This window comes from Chlorocebus sabaeus, chromosome 3 (genome assembly GCF_047675955.1).
Source record: "Chlorocebus sabaeus isolate Y175 chromosome 3, mChlSab1.0.hap1, whole genome shotgun sequence".
In the NCBI taxonomy this organism is placed as follows: domain Eukaryota; kingdom Metazoa; phylum Chordata; class Mammalia; order Primates; family Cercopithecidae; genus Chlorocebus; species Chlorocebus sabaeus.
This window is the reverse complement of record NC_132906.1, coordinates 23,875,623-23,900,551: the sequence shown is the minus strand read 5'-3', so window position 1 is coordinate 23,900,551 and position 24,929 is coordinate 23,875,623. Positions and strand designations below refer to the sequence as shown.

Below are 24,929 nucleotides of genomic sequence, written 5' to 3'. Positions count from 1 at the left end.
TTGTGAAACTCTAGACACAGCAGTGCTACTCCAGAGTCCCGGTGAAAAAGTATGTCCCAGGGCTGAGGAGTCCTTTCCCCCTGGTCTCTGTGCCACTCTCTTCCCCAAGGATTGAATGCTCAGGGTGCTGTGGCAGCACGTGTGGCACAGACACTGCATTCCCAGGATAGGCAGTGATGCAGCTTGGCAAAGCAGCACATCTGCAAGCAACATGGTAGGTGATAGATGTGGACAAGTGGGTCAGAACAGGAGGAGAAGAGTGGAGTGAATGCCACATGGAACCTGCAGCTGCAATGGGGCGAATGCCACGCGGAACCTGTGGCTGCAGTGGGACGAATGCCACACAGAATCTGCAGCTGCAAGACTTGTTTAAGTAAACTTCTGAGGCACGTTTTAAGAGACTACCAGAAACCAGAGGGGTACAAACGGGAGAGAGGAAGCTAAAGCCCTCCTATTTGGAGGGGGCCTATCAACCTATAGTTCAGTTATTCTGACAACTTGATTCATTTGCTATTTTTAATTTACTATCACATGCTTGATTTGGTTTTTTTCTTATAGAGGCAGGGCCTTACTATGTTGCCCAGGCTGGTCTCGAACTCCTGGGCTCAAGTGATCCACTCCCCTCAGCCTCCCAAAGTGCTGGGATTACAGGTGTGAGCCACCATGCCCAGCCTTCATTTTTTATTTCAATGACATACTTATGCACCGCAAACCTTGCGGTGAAAATTCTTTTGGCTCCAAGAACCAGATATTAACCCAGGAGAAGTCTCTGGGCTTGAGAGACCTCATCACTGAGGTGCCAAATACACCTACCACGATGATGGGGATGGTTCCACTCTGTAGGCTAGGCAAGCAAATGGAGTAAACCCCATAAGATGTCACATATGCTGGCTTCATAGAGTGGGGTGGCACAGTCTAGAGTACAACCCATCCAGGTGATCAGCCATCCAGCAGACCACAACAGACACTATTTTCTGAAGAACAGAACCTAAAATGCAAACCGAATGGGGATAGATCACTGGCCTAGGTGAATAGAAAGTCACTTCATCCCAAAGCAGGGATTGTCAACAATGAGGAATCATTATTCCTGATGCCAAGCTGCATCAGGAATATGGGCAGCAAAGGTCTTCACCTCAACCTGTCCTGAAGCACTGACTCAAGAAATAGAGAGAAACAGGGCTCAGAGGCTAAGAATCAGGCAAGTGGACCTAAAGCACGCCAGCCTTCCCCCAACCTAGAAACACTGGCCAGCCGTAAGCCATATCCTTGCATCTGTCCCAGATCATGTGCAACTTCGGATATGTTGGTCTTTCACTTGCTGTAGGAAGCTAGTGAGTTAATGGTATATTCTCCATGATCACACATTGAACAACAGCAATCTCAGCCTGTTGGTGAGCAAAGAATAGGCAACATGACCAATCCCTGGCTGTCCTCTCTAAGAAGCCTGCTTCACTTTCCATCCAAAGAGATCCAAAACAGAAACTCCGGTGAGGACCCACCTATGGGTCGATCCTGGTCAGCAGCACAGATATGGGAAAGAATGATCCAACTGGCCAAATAAAAAGGCAGCTTGTGGACAAGTGCTGTGGCACACACCTGTAGTCCCAGCACTTTGGGAGACGGAGGCAGGCAGATCACTTGAGGCCAGGAGTTCAAGACCAGCCTGGCCAACATGGTAAAATCCCATCTCTACTAAAGATACAAAAATTAGCTGGGCATGGTGGCACACGCCTGTGATCCCAGCTATTCAGGAGGCTGAGGCATGAGAATCACTTGAACCCGGGAGGCGGAGGTTGCAGTGAGCCTAGATTGTGCCACTGCCCTCCAGCCTAGGCGACAGACTGAAACTCTATCTTTAAAAAAAAAAAAAAAAAGGCAGCTTGTAATGTCATTACTTTGGAAGAATCTTTAAAAGCAAAACTGCCTAATGCAGTGATGCACGAGGCACTATGCCACTTTTCTGAAGACTCATCCTTCACATTGAATAAATAAATCACCACTGGGAGCTTGGCCATTTGTAGAATGCAGAAAACCTGTTATGCTCTTAAAGCATGGAAGCATTTTTACATTCCATAGCCATCTCCACATTTGGAAAAAGAAGATAATTGTATGTTCTCCAAAGATTTTTTGGCATACTGATGTTTAAAAATTTTTTTAAGGAAATTGAGGAACAAGAAGAGGGTATGATGATAATGGAAATACTCTTTAAAAGAATTCTTGCTAACCATCCTATGGGTCCCATTTTCTTTTTCCTTTTGTTTTTTTATCTTCAACTTTTAAATTCAGGGTGCAGGATGTGCAAGTTTGTTACATAGGTAAACGTGTGCCCTGGTGGTTTGCTGCACAGATCAGCCCATCACCTAGGTATTAAGCCCAGCAGCCATTAGCTATCCTTTCTGTTGCCCTCCCTCTCCCTTCCCCTGGTTCCCATTTTTGTGTTTTTAGAATAATATGTTGAAGTGTCACACAGTACCTTTGGGAGTCAGAAAAGTGATTAACTAATAAATCGTTAATTTCCATTTTCTGAATATTTCATTCTTTGATCCTTTTGTAGTTTTTGAACAGCTCCTATCAGACAGTATTTAAAACAATAATCAAAGAAATGGCTGCTCGCGATGAACTGGAAGAGGATTTTGACATTCCCCTAACTAGGCTACTGGAAAGTGAAAACAGATGGAAACTGTTAATTATGTAAGTAACTGGTAAGGCCAAGTGATTGGTCAGTGGATTTGGGTATGCCAGAGGTGGCAGCAGGGAAAGTGTAAATTGAACCATCAACAAAAAGAGCAAAGTCAGGACCAGACAGGTTCCCTGAGTCAAGGACCAGGAACAGGTCAACCACAGGGAAAGGGTAAGATCCAGGGGTCAAATGTGCAGAATGATCCAGCTGCTAGACCAAAATCAAACTCAAGAGCAAGGACATTGCAAGCATGGGAGGTACAGGATAAGATCAAGGCAGATGGTGACAGAGGCTGGATATTCAGGGCAAGAAAAGGCTTGCAGGGACCATGAATTTGTACAAAAGTCTAGGGAGCAAAGTTCAGACCCCTGGCACTTAAGGAGAAGACATCGGGGAGTAACCTGGGGCAACCGCCCACCAAATTCCCTGGCTTCACACTAGCTGAGCTAATGCTTTTCCATGCATCTTGAAAGAGAGAGAGCCTTGAGCTTCACTAACCTGGGGTTACGGCCAGGACCCCGTAAGGTTACTGTAGACCTGTGTCACTGGCACCAGGTCTTTCTAGCTGGCAAGGCCCCAGGTCACAAAATGTTCCAGCCATTTGTACACTGTATTAGTTCATTTTCATGCTGCTGATAAAGACCCAAGATTGGGCAATTTACAAAAGAAAGATATTTAATGGACTTACAGTTTCATGTGACTGAGGAGGCCTCACAATCATGGCAGAAGGTGAAAGGCACATCTTACACAGTAGCAGACAAGTGAAGACAGCTTTTTCAGGGAAACTACCCCTTAAGATAACCATCAGATCTCATGAGACTTACTCACTATTGCGAGAACAGAATGGGAAAGGCCTGTCCCCATGATTCAGTTACCTCCCACTGGGTTCCTCTCACAACACATGGGAATTCAAGATGAGACTTGGGTGGGAACACAGCCAAACCATATCATCCCACCACCAGCCCCTCTCAATCTCATATCCTCACATTTCAAAAACCAATCATGCATTCCCAGCAGTCCCCCAAAGTCTTAACTCATTTCAGCATTAACTCAAAAGTTTACAGTCCAAAGTCTCATCTGAGACAAGGCAAGTCCCTTCTGCCTATGAGCCTGTAAAATCAAAAGCAAGTTAGTTACTTCCTAGATACAATGGGGGTACAGGCATTGGATAAATACAGCTGTTCCAACTGGGAGAAATTGGCCGAAATGAAGGGGCTACAGGCCCCATGCAAGTCCAAAATGCAATAGGGCAGTCATTAAACCTTAAAGTTCCAAAATAATCTCCTTTAGCTCCATGTCTCACATCCAGGTCATGCTAATGCAAGAGGTGGGTTCCCATGGTCTTAGGCAGCTCTGCCCCTGTGACTTTGCAGGGTATAGCCTCCCTCCCAGCTGCTTTTATGGGCTGGCACTGAGTGTCGGAGGCTTTTCCAAATGCACAGTGCAAGCTGTCAGTGGTGCTCCACTAGGTGGTGCCCCATTAGGGACTCTGTGTGGAGGATCTGACCCCACATTTTCCATCTGCACCACACTAGCAGAGATTCTCCATAAGGACCCCACCCCTACAGCAAACTTCTGCCTAGGCATCCAGAAGTTTCCATACATCCTCTGAAATCTAAGCAGAAGTTCCCAAACCCCAATTCTTGTCTTCTGTGCACTCACAGGCTCAACACCATGTGGTAGCTGCCCAGGCTTGGGGTTTGCACCCTCTGAAGCCACGGCCCAAGCTCTATGTTGGCCCCTTTCGGCCATGGCTGGAGCAGCTGGTATGCAAGGCACCAAGTCCCTAGGCTGCACACAACATGGGGACCCTGGGCCTGGCCCATGAAACCATTTTTTCCTCCTAGGCCTTTAGGCCTATGATGGGAGGGGCTGCTGTGAAGACCTCTGACACCCTGGAGACATTTTCCCCATTGTCTTGGGGATTAACATTCGGCTCCTTGTTACTTATGCAAATTTCTGCAGCTGGCTTGAATTTCTTCTCAGAAAATAGAATTTTCTTTTCTATTGCATTGTCAGGCTGCAAATTTTCTGAACTTTTATGCTCTGCTTCCCTTAGTAAACTGAATGCCTTTAACAGCACCCAAGTCACCTCTTGAATGCTTTGCTTCTTAGAAATTTCTTCCACCAGCTACCCTAAATCATCCCCCTCAAGTTCAAAGTTTCACAGATCTCCAGGGCAGGGGCAAAATGCTGCCAATCTCTTTGCTAAAACATAAAAGGGTCACCTTTGCTCCAGTTCCCAACAAGTTCCTCATTTCCATCTGAGACCACCTCAGCCTGGACGTTTTTGTCAGCATTTTGGGCAAAGTCATTTGACAAGTCTCTAGGAAGTTCCAAACTTTCCTATATTTTCCTGTCTTCTTCTGAGGCCTCTAAACTGTTCCAACTCCTGCCTGTTACCTAGTTTCAAAGTCACTTCCACATTTTCAGGTATCTTTGAGCAGCACCCCACTCTACTGGTACCAATTTACTGTATTAGTCTGTTTTCACACTGCTGATAAAGACATGCCTAAGACTGGGTAATTTACAAAAGAAAGAGATTTAATGGACTTACAGTTCCACATGGCTGGGGAGGGCTCAGAATCATGGTGGAAGGTGAAAAGCACATCTCACATGGTGGCAGATAAGAGAAGAGAGCTTGTACAGGGAAATTCAATAACAGTCAGATCTCATGAGACTTTTTCACTATCACAAGAACAGCATAGAAAAGATGCCCCCATGGTTCAGTTACCTCCCACTGGGTTCCTTTCACCATACATGGGAATTCAAGATAAGATTTGGGTGGGGACACAGCCAAACTATATCATACATACACCCAGCCTGTGGTGCAGGCATGCTCTCAGCATGGAAGCCTGCTCTTTCCTTTATCCACTGTCAGAAACCTGGAGAGCTAGGTATGTGTTTGTGCCCCCATGGGTCTGTTACAGACTGTCCAGCAGTGGCACCAGGGACAGGCTGTGTGAAACAAGGTGCCCTACCTAATCACGTGGGCAAGTTCAGGTGTTCACAAAAGTCAGGAAGAGATTAACTACCAGCAACTTCCACTGTGGACTCAGTAGAGGCATGGGGCAAGAGATCCCCAAGGCTTCTCTGGGAAATGGGAAGGCAAAAACACAAAGAACTCCCAAGCTTTTGGATCAGCAAAAACAAACACCAAATAATATCTCTACACATTATCCCACTGCCTCTGTGCCATTTCCTCCCTCTCTTCCCATTTACGCCTGTATCAAAGGCTGATTCTAACCTGATTGCTTTCAACAGATATTTCATGTGCACCTACTATGTCCTAATCTAGGCCCTAGGGATACAGTAGAGTGTACCCCAGTCTCTGGTATTGAAGAGCCAGCTGATGGGGATTCCACTCGCTCGGAAAGGTGGGCAAAAAAACAAGAGAGGAACAGCCAGTCTTCCCAAAAGGGCTTTGGGTGCCTCTGACTAGATCCCCTCACCGGAGTTTAACTCTTATCTGTGTTTGCAATCTTGTTCTGAGCCTAAAGGATAGGCCCCCACTCCACCCATTCCTTGGTCCTTATTTTTTCACAGATGCCAGTAGGCTAGGTAACCGCTTCAATTCCATTAAAAGTCCTTGCATTATAAATGAATAACATTTGGTACAAATGGGCCATGGACTCATTCTCAAATTTCCCTATTGCTTCTAGGGTACGAATAAGGGAACTATTGCTCTGTGCTAGGTAGCAGTGCAGCCCTTTCCAGCAAAGAATGTTTGCTTCCTGGAGTTACTCTGGGCTAAATTAGTATGCCCTCTTCAAGGAAACTGATCTAAGGATTTAAAATCTGCAATGGCAAAGGCCTCCTTTTCAGATCCAATTAAGCCTGGGAAGCTCAGTCCTTCTGGCACATTCCCTTTCAAAGGGACTCTGATCTAAGAACTAGAAAACACAGCTGCCCTGGAGAGCACCCTTATTTGGAAGGAAAACAGTCCACGCCACTGAAATGCCAGGATGACTCACTCTGTGTGTTGACATGAGAGGGAGAAAAGGGCTTGATCACATTGAAGAGCTGTGACTTGTCTGGCTTTCATGATAAGTCCTTTTGAGTAAGGCTATTTGAAAGTGTCCTACTGAATGCAAAGGGGTTTCAGGTGGTTCTGGGTTTCACTGGGATATAGACAAGCTGCAGAAAATCAAATCCAGCTGTGTGAGTTAACTCACAGGGCCATACTTGCATTTGGACCTCCCTGCCCTGTCAGCGGCCCCCAAGGTTCCCCTCATTGAATTTGTTTCGAAGGGTGCAGGGTTCAGCCGCATGCTCTGGGTGTGGGTCAGACCACAAGGGAAGCACTAAGTGGATATCAGGCACCATCCCTTTGCTCCTGGGCATTGACTCAAAGAAAACTGGACTAGAAAGCAAAGCCGGGGGGCGGAGCAAGATGGCCGAATAGGAACAGCTCCAGTCTCCAACTCCCAGCGCGAGCGACACAGAAGACCGGCGATTTCTGCATTTTCAACTGAGGTACTGGGTTCATCTCACTGGGGAGTGCCAGACGATCGGTGCTGGTCAGCTGCTGCAGCCCGACCAGCGAGAGCTGAAGCAGGGCGAGGCATTGCCTCACCTGGAAAGCGCAAGGGGGAAGGGAATCCCTTTTCCTAGCCAGGGGAACTGAGACACACAACACCTGGAAAATCGGGTAACTCCCACCCCAATACTGCGCTTTAAGCAGACAGGCACACCAGGAGATCATATCCCACACCTGGCCGGGAGTGTCCCACACCCACGGAGCCTCCCTCATTGCTAGCACAGCAGTCTGTGATCTACCGGCAAGGCAGCAGCGAGGCTGGGGGAGGGGCGCCCGCCATAGCTGAGGCTTAAGTAGGTAAACAAAGCCGCTGGGAAGCTCGAACTGGGTGGAGCTCACAGCAGCTCAAGGAAACCTGCCTGTCTCTGTAGACTCCACCTCTGGGGACAGGGCACAGTAAATAATAACAAACGCAGCAGCTCTGCAGACGCAAACGACTCTGTCTGACAGCTTTGAAGAGAGCAGTGGATCTCCCAACACGGAGGTTGAGATCTGAGAAGGGACAGACTCCCTGCTCAAGTGGGTCCCTGACCCCTGAGTAGCCTAACTGGGAGACATCCCCCACTAGGGGCAGTCTGACACACCACACCTCACAGGGTGGAGTACACCCCTGAGAGGAAGATTCCAAAGCAAGAATCAGACAGGTACACTCGCTGTTCAGAAATATTCTATCTTCTGCAGCCTCTGCTGCTGATACCCAGGCAAACAGGGTCTGGAGTGGACCTCAAGCAATCTCCTACAGCTACAACCTACAGCTGAGGATCCTGACTGTTAGAAGGAAAGCTATCAAACAGGAAGGACACCTACACCAAAACCCCATCAGTACATCACCATCATCAAAGACCAGAGGCAGATAAAACCACAAAGATGGGGAAAAAGCAGGGCAGAAAAGCTGGAAATTCAAAAAATAAGAGTGCATCTCCCCCGGCAAAGGAGCGCAGCTCATCGCCGGCAACGGACCAAAGCTAGACGGAGAATGACTTCGATGAGATGAGAGAAGAAGGCTTCAGTCCATCAAATTTCTCAGAGCTAAAGGAGGAATTACGTACCCAGTGCAAAAAAACTAAAAATCTTGAAAAAAAAGTGGAAGAATTGATGGCTAGAGTAATTAATGCAGAGAAGCTCACAAACGAAATGAAAGAGACGAAAACCATGGCACGAGAAATACGTGACAAATGCACAAGCTTCAGTAACCGTCTCGATCAACTGGAAGAAAGAATGTCAGCGATGGAGGATCAAATGAATGAAATGAAGCGAGAAGAGAAACCAAAAGAAAAAAGAAGAAAAAGAAATGAACAAAGCCTGCAAGAAGTATGGGATTATGTAAAAAGACCAAATCTACGTCTGATTGGGGTGCCTGAAAGTGAGGGGGAAAATGGAACCAAGTTGGAAAACACTCTTCAGGATATCATCCAGGAGAACTTCCCCAACCTAGTAGGGCAGGCCAACATTCAAATCCAGGAAATACAGAGAACGCCACAAAGATACTCCTCGAGAAGAGCAACTCCAAGACACATAATTGCCAGATTCACCAAAGTTGAAATGAAGGAAAAACTCTTAAGGGCAGCCAGAGAGAAAGGTCGGGTTACCCACAAAGGGAAGCCCATCAGACTAACAGCAGATCTCTCGGCAGAAACTCTTCAAGCCAGAAGAGAGTGGGGGCCAATATTCAACATTCTTAAAGAAAAGAATTTTAAACCCAGAATTTTATATCCAGCCAAACTAAGTTTCATAAGTGAAGGAGAAATAAAATCCTTTACAGATAAGCAAATGCTTAGAGATTTTGTCACCACTAGGCCTGCCTTACAAGAGACCCTGAAGGAAGCACTAAACATGGAAAGGAACAACCGGTACCAGCCATTGCAAAAACATGCCAAAATGTAAAGACCATCAAGGCTAGGAAGAAACTGCATCAACTAACGAGCAAAATAACCAGTTAATATCATAATGGCAGGATCAAGTTCACACATAACAATCTTAACCTTAAATGTAAATGGACTAAATGCTCCAATTAAAAGACACAGACTGGCAAACTGGATAAAGAGTCAAGATCCATCAGTCTGCTGTATTCAGGAGACCCATCTCACACGCAGAGACATATATAGGCTCAAAATAAAGGGATGGAGGAAGATTTACCAAGCAAATGGAGAACACAAAAAAGTGGGGGTTGCAATACTAGTCTCTGATAAAACAGACTTTAAACCATCAAAGATCAAAAGAGACAAAGAAGGCCATTACATAATGGTAAAGGGATCAATTCAACAGGAAGAGCTAACTATCCTAAATATATATGCACCCAATACAGGAGCACCCAGATTCATCAAGCAAGTCCTTAGTGACTTACAAAGAGACTTAGACTCCCATACAATAATAATGGGAGACTTCAACACTCCACTGTCAACATTAGACAGATCAACGAGACAGAAAGTTAACAAGGATATCCAGGAATTGAACTCATCTCTGCAGCAAGCAGACCTAATAGACATCTATAGAACTCTCCACCCCAAATCAACAGAATATACATTCTTCTCAGCACCACATCGTACTTACTCCAAAATTGACCACGTAATTGGAAGTAAAGCACTCCTCAGCAAATGTACAAGAACAGAAATTATAACAAACTGTCTCTCAGACCACAGTGCAATCAAATTAGAACTCAGGACTAAGAAACTCAATCAAAACCGCTCAACTACATGGAAACTGAACAACCTGCTCCTGAATGACTACTGGGTACATAACGAAATGAAGGCAGAAATAAAGATGTTCTTTGAAACCAATGAGAACAAAGATACAACATACCAGAATCTCTGGGACACATTTAAAGCAGTGTGTAGAGGGAAATTTATAGCATTAAATGCCCACAAGAGAAAGCAGGAAAGATCTAAAATTGACACTCTAACATCACAATTAAAAGAACTAGAGAAGCAAGAGCAAACACATTCGAAAGCTAGCAGAAGGCAAGAAATAACTAAGATCAGAGCAGAACTGAAGGAGATAGAGACACAAAAAACCCTCCAAAAAATCAATGAATCCAGGAGTTGGTTTTTTGAAAAGATCAACAAAATTGACAGACCACTAGCAAGACTAATAAAGAAGAAAAGAGAGAAGAATCAAATCGACGCAATTAAAAATGATAAAGGGGATATCACCACCGACCCCACAGAAATACAAACTACCATCAGAGAATACTATAAACACCTCTACGCAAATAAACTGGAAAATCTAGAAGAAATGGATAATTTCCTGGACACTTACACTCTTCCAAGACTAAACCAGGAAGAAGTTGAATCCCTGAATAGACCAATAGTAGGCTCTGAAATTGAGGCAATAATTAATAGCCTACCAACCAAAAAAAGTCCAGGACCAGATGGATTCACAGCTGAATTCTACCAGAGGTACAAGGAGGAGCTGGTACCATTCCTTCTGAAACTATTCCAATCAATAGAAAAAGAGGGAATCCTCCCTAACTCATTTTATGAGGCCAACATCATCCTGATACCAAAGCCTGGCAGAGACACAACAAAAAAAGAGAATTTTAGACCAATATCCCTGATGAACATCGATGCAAAAATCCTCAATAAAATACTGGCAAACCAGATTCAGCAGCACATCAAAAAGCTTATCCACCATGATCAAGTGGGCTTCATCCCTGGGATGCAAGGCTGGTTCAACATTCGCAAATCAATAAACATAATCCAGCATATAAACAGAACCAAAGACAAGAACCACATCATTATCTCAATAGATGCAGAAAAGGCTTTTGACAAAATGCAACAGCCCTTCATGCTAAAAACGCTCAATAAATTCGGTATTGATGGAACGTACCTCAAAATCATAAGAGCTATTTATGACAAACCCACAGCCAATATCATACTGAATGGGCAAAAACTGGAAAAATTCCCTTTGAAAACTGGCACAAGACAGGGATGCCCTCTCTCACCACTCCTATTCAACATAGTGTTGGAAGTTCTGGCTAGGGCAATCAGGCAAGAGAAAGAAATCAAGGGGATTCAGTTAGGAAAAGAAGAAGTCAAATTGTCCCTGTTTGCAGACGACATGATTGTATATTTAGAAAACCCCATTGTCTCAGCCCAAAATCTCCTTAAGCTGATCAGCAACTTCAGCAAAGTCTCAGGATACAAAATTAATGTGCAAAAATCACAAGCATTCTTATACACCAGTGACAGTCAAACAGAGAGCCAAATCAGGAATGAACTTCCATTCACAATTGCTTCAAAGAGAATAAAATACCTAGGAATCCAACTTACAAGGGATGTAAAGGACCTCTTCAAGGAGAACTACAAACCACTGCTCAGTGAAATCAAAGAGGACACAAACAAATGGAAGAACATACCATGCTCATGGATAGGAAGAATCAATATCGTGAAAATGGCCATACTGCCCAAGGTAATTTATAGATTCAATGCCATCCCCATCAAGCTACCAATGAGCTTCTTCACAGAATTGGAAAAAACTGCTTTAAAGTTCATATGGAACCAAAAAAGAGCCCGCATCTCCAAGACAATCCTAAGTCAAAAGAACAAAGCTGGAGGCATCACGCTACCTGACTTCAAACTATACTACAAGGCTACAGTAACCAAAACAGCATGGTACTGGTACCAAAACAGAGATATAGACCAATGGAACAGAACAGAGTCCTCAGAAATAATACCACACATCTACAGCCATCTGATCTTTGACAAACCTGAGAGAAACAAGAAATGGGGAAAGGATTCCCTATTTAATAAATGGTGCTGGGAAAACTGGCTAGCCATAAGTAGAAAGCTGAAACTGGATCCTTTCCTTACTCCTTATACGAAAATTAATTCAAGATGGATTAGAGACTTAAATGTTAGACCTAATACCATAAAAATCCTAGAGGAAAACCTAGGTAGTACCATTCAGGACATAGGCATGGGCAAAGACTTCATGTCTAAAACACCAAAAGCAACGGCAGCAAAAGCCAAAATTGACAAATGGGATCTCATCAAACTAAAGAGCTTCTGCACAGCAAAAGAAACTACCATCAGAGTGAGCAGGCAACCTACAGAATGGGAGAAAATTTTTGCAATCTACTCATCTGACAAAGGGCTAATATCCAGAACCTACAAAGAACTCAAACAAATTTACAAGAAAAAAACAAACAACCCCATCCAAAAGTGGGCAAAGGATATGAACAGACATTTCTCAAAAGAAGACATTCATACAGCCAACAGACACATGAAAAAATGCTCATCATCACTGGCCATCAGAGAAATGCAAATCAAAACCACAATGAGATACCATCTCACACCAGTTAGAATGGCGATCATTAAAAAGTCAGGAAACAACAGGTGCTGGAGAGGATGTGGAGAAATAGGAACACTTTTACACTGTTGGTGGGATTGTAAACTAGTTCAACCATTATGGAAAACAGTATGGCGATTCCTCAAGGATCTAGAACTAGATGTACCATATGACCCAGCCATCCCATTACTGGGTATATACCCAAAGGATTATAAATTATGCTGCTATAAGGACACATGCACACGTATGTTTATTGCAGCACTATTCACAATAGCAAAGACTTGGAATCAACCCAAATGTCCATCAGTGACAGATTGGATTAAGAAAATGTGGCACATATACACCATGGAATACTATGCAGCCATAAAAAAGGATGAGTTTGTGTCCTTTGTAGGGACATGGATGCAGCTGGAAACCATCATTCTTAGCAAACTATCACAAGAACAGAAAACCAAACACCGCATGTTCTCACTCGTAGGTGGGAACTGAACAATGAGATCACTTGGACTCGGGAAGGGGAACATCACACACCGGGGCCTATCATGGGGAGGGGGGGAGGGGGGGAGGGATTGCATTGGGAGTTATACCTGATGTAAATGACGAGTTGATGGGTGCAGCACACCAACATGGCACAAGTATACATATGTAGCAAACCTGCACGTTGTGCACATGTACCCTACAACTTGAAGTTTAATAATAAATAAATTAAAAAAAAATAAAAAATAAAAAATAAAAAATAAAAAAAATAAAAAATAAATAAAAAATGTTCCACAGTTAAGAAAATAAAACAGCATCTTTTTTCACCCAAAAAAAAAAAAAAAAAAAAAAAAAAAAAAAAAAAAAAAAGAAAGCAAAGCCATTGGCCCCATTTCCACCTGCGCAAGAGACTCCACAGATTTCAGTACTGTTTGCACTGTGTGTAATGGCGTGTATGTGTGAATTTAGTCTTGGCTTTTAAAGATGATGCACTTTACTTTTAGGTTGAAGAAAAATTACGAAAAGTTCAAGGAAACAATCTTATGGATTAAGAGGAGACGTGAAGGTAGGCACCACTCCACCATTTTCCACCAGGTGCTGGCTCTCCTGTCTGCATCCCACCACCTCTCCCCTTCTGCTGTACTGTAAAGAAGATGGAAGGGCTCATTCACTCACTTCAGTGCCCACAGGGCTAATGTGGTCCTGGCTGCCAGGGATGAAATACTGAGCATGACAGACAGAGTCTAGGGCCCCAGTGAGTTTCTCTCTTGGTGGCAGGGGCAGGTGGGGGATCCAAACACAGAGTGAGTCACCTTGGCATTTCAGTGGTGTGGACTGTCTTACTTCCCAAAAAGGATGCTCTCCAGGGCAGCTGTGTTTTCTGGTTCTCAGATCAGAGCTCCTTTGAAAGAGAATGCTCCAGAAAGAGTGAGCTTCTCAGGCTTCATTGGTCTATTCTTGGAAGGATAGACAAGAAAGTAGGGAATTACCATATAGAATGGTTAGGCCCTATGATGGGAAGGGGACACTGTGGGACCACACAGTAAGGGATCTAACACATATTTGGGGGAGTGGGGTACTCCAGGAAAGGAATATTAGTGCAAAAATTGGAAAACAAATAGCTTCTTTACCAAGAGACTAAAGGCATTTGGTGTGCAGTTATTAAGATTTGCAAATCATGGAAGTTATCAGCTTCATGGATCTAATCATGGAAGGCTTCAGTGAAGGGACTAAGCTATCTTCATTCAAAACTACAACACGGAATATCTTCCAGGTGACTGGACCCAATTAACATGAAAATGGCAGCCATATTCATGGGAGACATAGCTAATCAATCATGGTACTTTTTCTTGCTGAGCCTTGTCTCAGCCTGATTCCCTCTCAATAGAGTAGTTTTACCCCCGGTACCAATTCATGCCCCTGACCTAACTCTTAAGGAATAGCTGCTGTGGGCCCTGCCTGCCTCTCCTGAATCCTGTGTCACCACTAACCCATCCCCACTCCAGCTTCCAACCACACAGTGCTTATGCTGAGATTCCTCCGTTGCATGCTATAGATTTACCTTCCACTGGAGGTGGAAATCTTCTCAGTTTCAAAGCCCGGTTAAGTTCCCTCCCATGAGCTCTCATGGAAGCCTGTATTGACCTCAGTGGTGGGACACACGGCGCTCTCCTAACTGACCTCCCCGTTAAGCAGTGAGCTGGGGCTCCTCACCCCCACCGAGAACACATTGGCTGATAACACAGCTAGAAGCCCCTCACCACAGCTCCAACCACTCAGCTCCCACTGCTGTGTTAAGCACTTGTCAAAAGACACTAGGTTTGTTTTTCAGTTATTCTTACTAGTTTAGTTTCAAAATTCAATTGTCATAAAAATGGACAAAATGAATATAAAAAACTTGCTGCTAAGAAATGAAAACTAAGTGGAATGCTTTATAAAACAAAACTCAGCCAGGTGTGGTGCCTCATGCCCATAATTCCAACACTTTGGGCAGCTGAGACAGAATAATCCTTTGAGGCCAGGAGTTTGAGACCAGCCTGGCCAACATGGCAAAACCTCGTCTCTACATTAGCCAGGTGTAGTGGCACACACCTGTAATCCCAGCTGAGGCACAAGAATTGCTTGAACCCAGGAGGCAGAGGTTGCAGCGAGCCAAGATCTTGCCGCTGCACTCCAGCCTGGGCAACAGAGCAACATTCTGTCTCAGTCCATCAGTCAATCAATTATTGGTGTGATTTGAGCAAAAATGATCACAGAGCCCATTCATCAGACCTGTACTTTGTCTTACCTTTGAAATGACATGTTAATATACACTTCCATTGTACCTTTTTTTGATGACTTCCTGACTTTCACCTGTTTTTTCAATTAGCAGCCACACCATTCGCTGGGTGAGTGCTCCTCTCATTACGTTGTAGTTGGCTTATGACTGCGTCACCCACTCATACCCCCACATCTGTACAGGTTGACTGTCACTGCCATATCAGGCATCCAGCACTGGGCTGACATGCACTAGGCACTTGATAAGTACATGTTGAGTGAATGTGTGACCAAACAGAGTGAGCTGGAATGTCAGCCCCAACATTTCTCTCTTCAAAGGCCTTAATCTTCCCACTACCCGACAACCTTCCTTACTGGGGAAAAATGGCAGCTCTCCCAAACCCTCAAACTCCCTTTGGCACCTTGAGAGAGACAGATCTAAGTTTCCTTTCTCTTTCCCACCAAAATCTTATTCGATGCAATCCCTGAATTGAATGGCAGCTCAAAAGGTAACAGAGATGACCACTTTCACATTTCGTTTAATGACCGAACCAATGACCGAACCAACACCTGAGAAGCATGAGACAAAAAAAGTCCAAAAGCCTCAACGTGTTGTTCGTCGTAGGAAGAAATTAGAACGAGATAAGGAATGGATACAGAAGAAGACAGTGGTAAGAGGGGCAGTACATTGCTGTTTTTCACTTTGCACAGGATTTTTTTTGGCTCCGGTGAGGTGTGCACACACCATCAGAGACTTGTAAGGAACAACACACAATGTAAACACAAAAATGCATCCAAGATATCAGAGGTACACCTGAGTATGTGGGTTGTTGGCAGACTGACTAGGAATTTTACTAGGATTTATTGAGAGTCTTCTGCCTGCAGAGTCTCTATTAGGCAATTGAATGGGTTTGAGGGTAGAATAAAGGAAATGTATATTATATAGGCCTCAGCCAGACACTGCGGCATACATCTGTAGTCCCAGCTGCTTAGGAAGGTGAGAAGGGGGATCACTTGAGCCCAGGAGTTTGAAGCTGCTGTGTGCTATGATCACACCTGTAAATAGCCACTGTACCCTAGTAGCCTAGGCAACATAGCAAGACCCTGCCTCTAAAAAGAAAAAGATATATATAGATCCATCCCCCTAACAAATTAGAATCCATATCAAAAATCAATCACACAGTGAATGGATAAATCAGCTGTGGTACATTCATACAATTAAATATTATTCAGCACTAAAAAGAAATGAGCTATTAAGCCATGAAAAGACATGGAGGAAACTTAAACACATTTTACCAGGTGAAAGAAACCAATCTGAAAAGGTTACATATTATGATACCTACTATATGACATTCTGGAAAAGACAAAGCTATGGAGACAGTAAAAAGATCAGCGGTTGCTAGGGGATGGGGGCAAGAAAGGATGAAAAGGTGAAACTCTTCCGTATGATTCCACAATGTTGGATACACGTCATTGTACATTTGTCCAAATCCACAGAATGTGCAACATCAAGAGAGAACCCTAGTGTAAACTCTGGGCTGTGGGTGATAATGGTGTGTCAGTGTAGATTCACCAATTATAACAAATGTACCACTCTCTGGTGGGGGTGGTGTTGATGGTTGGGGAGGCTGTCCATATATGGAAAACTGTACTTTCCACTCAATTTTTCCATGACCTACTCTAAAAAATGAAGCCTATAAAAAAATCTATTATATGGTAGTATTTATAAAGACTGATACTATTATACAAAGATCTGAGTGAAAACTAGTCTCAAAATATTAGAGTCATTCATTCCACGCAAATGAACACCAAAAGCAAGCAGGAGTAGCTATTCTTATGTCAGACAAAACAAACTTTAAAGCAATAGCAGTTTAGAAAGACAAAGAGGGAGATTATATAATGATAAAAGGCCTTCTCCAACAGGAAAATATCACAATCCTAAATATATATGCAGCTAACATTGGAGCTCCCAAATGTATCAAACAATTACTACTGGACCTAAGAAATGAGATAGACACCAACACAATAATAGTGGGGGCTTCAGTACTCCACTGACAGCACTAGACAGGTCATCAAGACAAAAAGTCAACAAAGAAACAATGGATTTAAACTATACCTTGGAACAAATGGACTTAACAGATATTTACAGAACATTCTACCCAACAACTGTGGAATATACTTTCTATTCATCAGTGCATGGAACTTTCTCCAAGATAGACCATGTGATAGGCCACAAAACAAGTCTCAATAAATTAAAGAAAATTGAAATTACATAAGCACTCTCTCAGACCACAGTGGAATAAAACTGGAAATCAACTCCAAAAGGAATACTCAAAACCATGCAAATGTGGAAATTAAATAACCTGCTCCTGAATGATTATTGGGTCAACAACGAAATCATGATGGAAATTTAAAAATTTTTAGAACTGAACGACAACAGTGACACAACCTATCAAAACCTCTGGGATACAGCAAAGGCGGCTAAGAGGAAAGTTAGTAGCCCTAAATGCCTACATCAAAAAGTCTGAAAGAGCACAAATAGACAATCTAAGGTCACATCTCAAGGAACTAGAGAAGCAAGAACAAACCAAACTCAAACCAAGCAGAAGAAAAGAAATAACCAAGATCAGAGCAAAACTGAATGAAATTGAAACAAATAAAAAGAAAAAAAAAATGAAACAAAAAGTTGGTTCTTTGAAAAGATAAATAAAATTGATAGACCATCAGCAAGATTAACCAAGAAAAGAAGAGAGAAAATCCAAATAAATTCAATTAGAAACAAAAGGGGAGATATTGCAACTGACACCACAGAAATACAGATCATTCAAGACTACTATGAACACCTTTACATGCATAAACTAGAAGACATAGAGGAGACAGACAAATTCCTGGAAATATACAATCCTCCTAGCTTAAATCAGGAAGAATTAGATACCCTGAACAGACCAATAACGAGCAGTGAGATTGAAATAATTTTAAAAATTACCAACAAAAAAATTCTACCAGACATTCAAAGAAGAGTTGGTACCAATCCTACTGACACTATTCCACAGACAGAAAAAGAAGGAATCCTCCCTTAATCATTCTGTGAAGCCAGTGTCACCCTAATACCAAAACCAGGAAAGGACATACCAAAAAAAGAAAACTACAGACCAATATCCCTGGTGAATATAGATGTAAAAATCCTTAACAAAATACTAACTAACCGAATCCAACAACATATCAAAAAGATAATCCACCATGATCAAGTGGGTTTCATACCAAGGATGCAGGAATGGTTTACCATACCCACATCAATAAATGTGATTCACAACATAAACAAATTAAAAACAAAAATCACATGATCATCTCAATAGACACAGAAAAAGCACTCAACAAAATCCAGAATCCATTTATAATTAAAACTCTCAGCAAAATCGGCATACCAGGGACATACCTCAATATGATAAAAGCCATCTATGACAAACCCACAGCCAACATAATACTGAATGCAGAAAAGTTGAAAGCATTCCCTCTGAGAACTGGAACAAGACAAGGATGTCCACTCTCACCACTTCTCTTCAACATAGTACTGGGAGGCCTAGCCAAAGCAATCAGGCAAGAGAAAGAAAGGGCACCCAAACTGGTAAACAGGAAGTCAAACTGTCGCTGTTTGCTGATGATACGATTGTATGCCTAGAAAACCCTAAAGACTCCTCCAGAAAGCTCCTAGAACTGATAAAATAATTCAGCAAAGTTTCCAGATACAAAACTAATGTACACAAATCAGTAGCTCTCCTCTACACCAACAGTGACCAAGCTGAGAATCAAATCAAGATCTCAACTCTTTTTACAATAGCTGTAAAAAATAAAATAAAAATACATAGGAATATACCTAACCAAGGAGGTAAAAGATCTCTACAAGGAAAACTACAAAACACTGCTGAAAGAAATCATAGACAACACAAACAAATAGAAACACATCTCATGCGCAGGGATGGGTAAAATCAATATTGTGAAAATGACCATATTGCCAGAAGCAATCTACAAATTCAATGCAATTCCCATCAAAATACCATCATCATTCTTCACAAAACTAGAAGAAAAAATCCTTAAATTCCATTGACCAGAATGGGTCCCATGACCCCGGCTAGCTGCAAGAGAGCTGGGAAATGGAATAGCTTGCACTAAGAGGAAAAGCGATAGGACAGCTTTACATCGTGAGTGTGGCCCCAACTGTGGCAAAAGTGGAAGAGAGTAGGAAACAAATACGGTTAAAACCAAGGTATGGACCTTTCTGGCCTCCAGACGAGGAATGAGAAGTTCGGTATTCCTTCAACTCTTGGGCCTTCATTGAGAAGGGAAGTCTGTGGGACCAGTCAGAACTCCTATGGACAGGAGAAGGGGACTCTCCAGGTGGTAGCAGACAATGGTAAGGGTGTTGGAAGCCCTCATATAAAGTCTTCAGCTTTCTCCTATCCCTGGCCTCACATCTTCTAATAGATAAAAGAAAACTTACTTGGCTTATTTTTCCAATTAGGCTATATAACTCCATGTTCTTCCACACTCTGGCACCATCTACCCTCCATGGCACCCCCTCCCCACTAGCATCTAAAATGTCCTCCCTGCAGCCAAGAGGAAGATTCTCACCAAGATCTCTAAGCAGAGGATCCTTTCTCACCTACCATTCATGGTAGGCTGCACCAAGCACCCATGAGGTATGGCAGGGAGTGGCACATTTGGTTTTGTTTGTTTGTTTGTTTTACAAATAGGCAGTAAATCCCAAGCTGTTTGCTGAGTGCAGCACCTTCTGTGTGTGCTGGTGTGCAGACCAAATCCAACCACTCCAGTCTAGGACCCAGGGCCTCGCACCAGCCATGGCAAGCTCGCTGAACAGCTCTGGCACAGCTCGGGGTCCCGCCTGCAGGACTGCAGGAAAGGCCAGAGACATAGTCTCTTCACTCTGCACTTTAAGCTCTTGCACCCTATTCTGTCCCCAAGCAAATGCTGATGAGCTTCAGGCTCTTAGACATGCCGTTTGTTATGTATTTCCCAGTGAGAGAACATGTGCCAACTCCAGCTCTGTGTAAAAGATTTTGCTTTGTCCATGGGGTTCTTATCGTCAGAAAAATTTCATTACATGACAAGTGAATTCGACAAACAGAAAGCATCTCAAGAAACTCTGGCTTTTGGGTGGCTTTTGAAAATAAGACCTAAGTGACAAATACCCACTAACCATGAAAAGTATCTGGACATTTCCAACAGGTCACCAGGCAAACCAACTGTGGGTATGATACAAAGCACTTTTTAAACCAAGTCTCCATCAACGGATGGATGAAAAAGGAAAACGTGGTCTATATACCCAAGGGAATACTATTCAGCCTTTAAAAAGAGGGAAATCTTGTCATTTGTGAAAACATGGATGAACCTGGAAGGGATTATGCTAAGAGAAATAAGCCAAGCACAGAAAGTCAAATACTTTATGACATCACTTATGTGTGGAACCTAAAAACATCAAACTCATAGAAACAGAGTGACCAGGAGCTGAGGAGTAGGGAAATTGGGAGGTGTTGATCAAAGGATACAAAATTTCCACTAGACAGGAGGAATAAGTTTAAGAGGTCTATTGTACATCATGGGGACTAAAGCTAATGTTATATATTGATATATATTATATGTAATATCTATATATTATATATATTATATGTTATATATTATATATAGATTATATATTATAGCTTATATAATATAGAGATTATATATTATATATAAAATATAGATTATATATTATAGATTATAGATTGATATAGTATATAGATATTATTGATATTATATATTGATATATTGATATTATATATGATAATATATCAATATATTGCATACCTGAAAATTGCTAAGAGAGTAGATTTTAAGTTTTCTCACCATATCAAAACATATATGAGGTAATGCATATGTTAAATAGCTTGACTTAGCCAATCAATGTATACATATATCAAAGCATCATGTTGTACAACATAAATATATACAATTTTTAATTATCAATTAAAGAAAGAAAAAAATTTTAAAGGGCTTTTTTTAGGTTTAAAGAAAAAAGCAGTGCTTTGTAGACTGAATGTCCCAGATGATGGGAAGCTTAATGGTTAGAGGCAGCATCAGGGATAAATCTGAATCTTGGGGGTCAGATTGCTGGAGCCTGGCTCTCTTCTCACTAGATAACTTTGTGTAAGTCATTTAGCCTCTCTTAAACAGGAATAAATGATAGTGCATATTTTGTGAGGTCAGTATACTGTGGAATTAAGGTATTTAGTGCAGTGCTCTGCATAAGGAAACAGCCACTGTATGTTGGCTATATGATCATTGCCACCTTGAGGAGTGCTTCCTACCCGATGTCTAGGTGAAAACTAACAGACAGCTTTCTCTCAAACAGAACTGTATCTGTCTCTTATCACCTTAAATTTTACATTCTGCTATAAGCTTTTTTGGACAAAGAATTATTCAACTTTTACAATAATAATTTGAGCCCATCCAGTGACCACAGCGCCCATCATGACCCCAATCCTCCACCCCTAGATTTAACTGGCAATGCGGTCCCCAGCTTCATACCGATGTCAGAAGGGAGAGTCAGCACTTACCTAACAAATCAGGTCTCACTGGAGACATTCAAGCAAAGATTGGACAACTGCTTTTCCAGAACAGAAAGGAAACTCATGTGTCAAAAATGGTGACTAATAAACATACTAAAAGAATATGGTTGCACAAATACCAGAATCTGATCAGATAAAACAGTTTAAGGAATGTCTTGCAACTACAAGAAATTTCCAGAAAACTGTTTTAACTGAGTTAAAGACTTCACAACAAGAGAGCTAAAACCCGAAGAGACTACCTGCTCAGAGGATTGCTTACAGAATATTTTTAAATAATGCAAAGAATATCCATGATATTTCAGGAATATCATTCAGCAGTCAGACAGGACACCGTGGCCAACCACAATAGAGAAGTCCTGATGGATGAACTTTTAATAAAAAATTTTCAATAGCTATTGCACAAGAAATGAGGAATCATCTGATGGAATCTCCTGAAAACAGTAGCCACCATGTTAAACCATCACTCATGATTGTTTGGCAAATGGAAACTACTGGAGAAACGAAATCTCTATTTCCCTGGAATATCAAAATAGAAGGTCTTGTTGTTCAATGACAATAAGAGGCAACATTTGTTGAGGCCTTAAGATTCAGTAGCTGTGTCACTTGATTAGAAAAATAAACTCTTGTTTCTTTGAAAAAAACTTAAAAATAGCTTGAAAATCACTGATCTGGCTTCTAGTTAGGTTAATGTGAGGTACTAGATGGTCTGCAAAGCCTTCCTGCTGCAGACACCTGGGAATTGAAATAAAACAGAAGCAGCATCCTTTTCAATGCAGAACAGAGAATGTAAGAAAGTAAGGAAATAGCCAATACCAGAAATAAAGAGAAAACTACAAAACCAGAAGAGTATATGAGCCGGGTGTGTGTGCTGAGGAAGCAGGGGAACAATGGGTCTTGACAATCCACCAACATGGGGACAGGGGACAATTAGAGGACACACACCCTTTCCAAGCACAAACAAAACATCTATTATAATTGATCGCATGCCAGGTCACAAAACAAATCTCAGCAAACACAAAAGAATGGATACTGTATAAGCTATGTTCTCTTGCCCCAGTGCATTTTAATCAAGAATAGTAATAACACAACCAAAAGTCCTTTATACATTGGCAAATTTAAGAACACCCTTGTAAATAACTTGTGTGTCAAATCTGAAAATATTTAGAATGGAGTAAAATGAAAGGTAAATAACTACATTCATGGGAAACAGCTAAACAGTAAATTGAGGGGAATGTTACAGCTTTTTTCTGAGTCTGTTTTGTGCTGCTGTAACAGGGAACCACAGACTGGGTAGTTTACAACGAACAAAAATTTATTGGTTCTGAAGGCTGGAAAGTCCAAGATGGAGGGGTCACACGTAGCAAGGGGGTTCTTGTTTCATCATCCCATGGGGGAAAGGCAACATGAGGGCAAGAGAGAGAATGAGAGCCAGAGATCAAACTCGTAACCTCAAGCCCTTTTATAACTGGTATTAATCTACTGATGAGGTTAGCGCCCCCATGACCTAAATACCTCCCATTAGGCCACATCTCCCAACACGATTGCACTGGGGATTCAATTTTCAACACATGTTTTTGGGGGGACACATTCAAACCATAACAGCTTTAAACACATATTTTAAAAATCTACAGCCATATTCCCCTGAATGCTTTCAATCTTGTCTAATCTCAGAAGTTAAGCAGAGTTGAGCCTGGTTACTATTTGGATGCAAGACTGCCTGGGAATACTAGGTGTCGGGGGCTTTCTTTTAAATGCTTTCTCTTATGAAGGAGGAGGAGGAGGAAGATCTTGAAGAAGAAGACAGACAAAAGCAGAAGAGTTTAGCATTCAATTCCAGGAATTAGAAAAATAAAATAGAATAACATAGAAACTCCACAGAAAGTAGAGGATATAAATGATAATGATATGAGCAGAAATCGATAAAATAGAAAACAAAGAAATAATAGAATAAACAAACCAAAACTTGGTCCTTTGAAAAGATTAATAAAATAGGCAAACTTTCTGACAAGATTGATTCAGAAGGTATAAATAATATAGAGAATGAACACAGGGGCATAACCACAGAGACAGCAGAGATTTCTTTAGAACAGTATAAACTTACAATTTTTATGACAATAAATTTGAATGTTTATGTAAAATGAACAATTTTCTAGAAAAACAGTTTGCAAAAACGGATTGAAGAAGAAATTAAAAACTTGAGTTTACCAATGTCATGGGTTGAACTGTGTTCCCTCGAAAGAGCCATGTCAGAGTTCTAACCCCCAGTGCTTCAGAATGTGACCTTATCTGGGAATAGTCTTTGCAGATGTAATTAGTGAAGATGAGGTCTTCTTGAGGTAGGGTGTGCCCTAATCCAATATGGCGTCCTCCTAAGAGGACAGCCATGTGAAGACACAGAGCACCCCATGAAGATAGAGGCGGAGACTGGGGTGATGCATCACAAGGCAGGGAACGTCAAGGATCTCTGTCTAGCATCAAAAGCCAAGAGAAAAGCATGGAAGAGATTCTTCCTCAAAGCCTCTAGAAGGAACCAACCCTGGGGACCCTTTGATTTCAGACTTCCAGCTGCCACAACAGTGAGATTAAATTTCTGTCATTGTAAGCTACCCAGTTTGTGAGACTTTGTTCCAGCATCCCTGGGAAACTAATACAATCAATAACCATTGGGGTGATTGAAATGACAGTTTAAAATCTACATACACACACACACACACACACACACACAGATCCAGTTCAGCCTCCTCATTGTATAGACAAGTAAACTGAAGCCCCGCAGCTCCCCAGCAAGTTGGGGAGGTAGCATGTGACATCAGAGAGCAAGCAGATGGGGTCAACACCATGCTGTGCAGTAGGACAGTTGGTACCCATGCACTTTTCACACTTTTCATAGACTTGTCTTTTCTTCTCAGGTGCATCAAGGTGATGGAAAATTAATTCTCTACCCCAACAAGAATGTCTATCAAATTCTCTTTCCTGATGGGACAGGCCAGATACAGTATCCACAGAAGCACAGAGATGCTCGTATTGACATATATTGGCACCTAAAATGTCTATGATTCAGGGTGTG

General features: G+C 42.2%; 1 protein-coding gene across 1 annotated transcript in view; it reads left to right on the top strand.

The window, feature by feature from the left end:
- Nucleotides 1-24,929, top strand: part of ERICH6B (glutamate rich 6B) — a 54,552-nt gene that overhangs the window by 24,177 nt on the left and 5,446 nt on the right. The window contains exons 8-11 of the mRNA XM_037986721.2: nucleotides 2,555-2,691; nucleotides 13,487-13,548; nucleotides 15,741-15,910; nucleotides 24,772-24,857. Of these exons, the coding sequence (XP_037842649.2) occupies nucleotides 2,555-2,691; nucleotides 13,487-13,548; nucleotides 15,741-15,910; nucleotides 24,772-24,857 (455 nt within the window). The remainder of the gene's footprint in view (nucleotides 1-2,554; nucleotides 2,692-13,486; nucleotides 13,549-15,740; nucleotides 15,911-24,771; nucleotides 24,858-24,929) is intronic.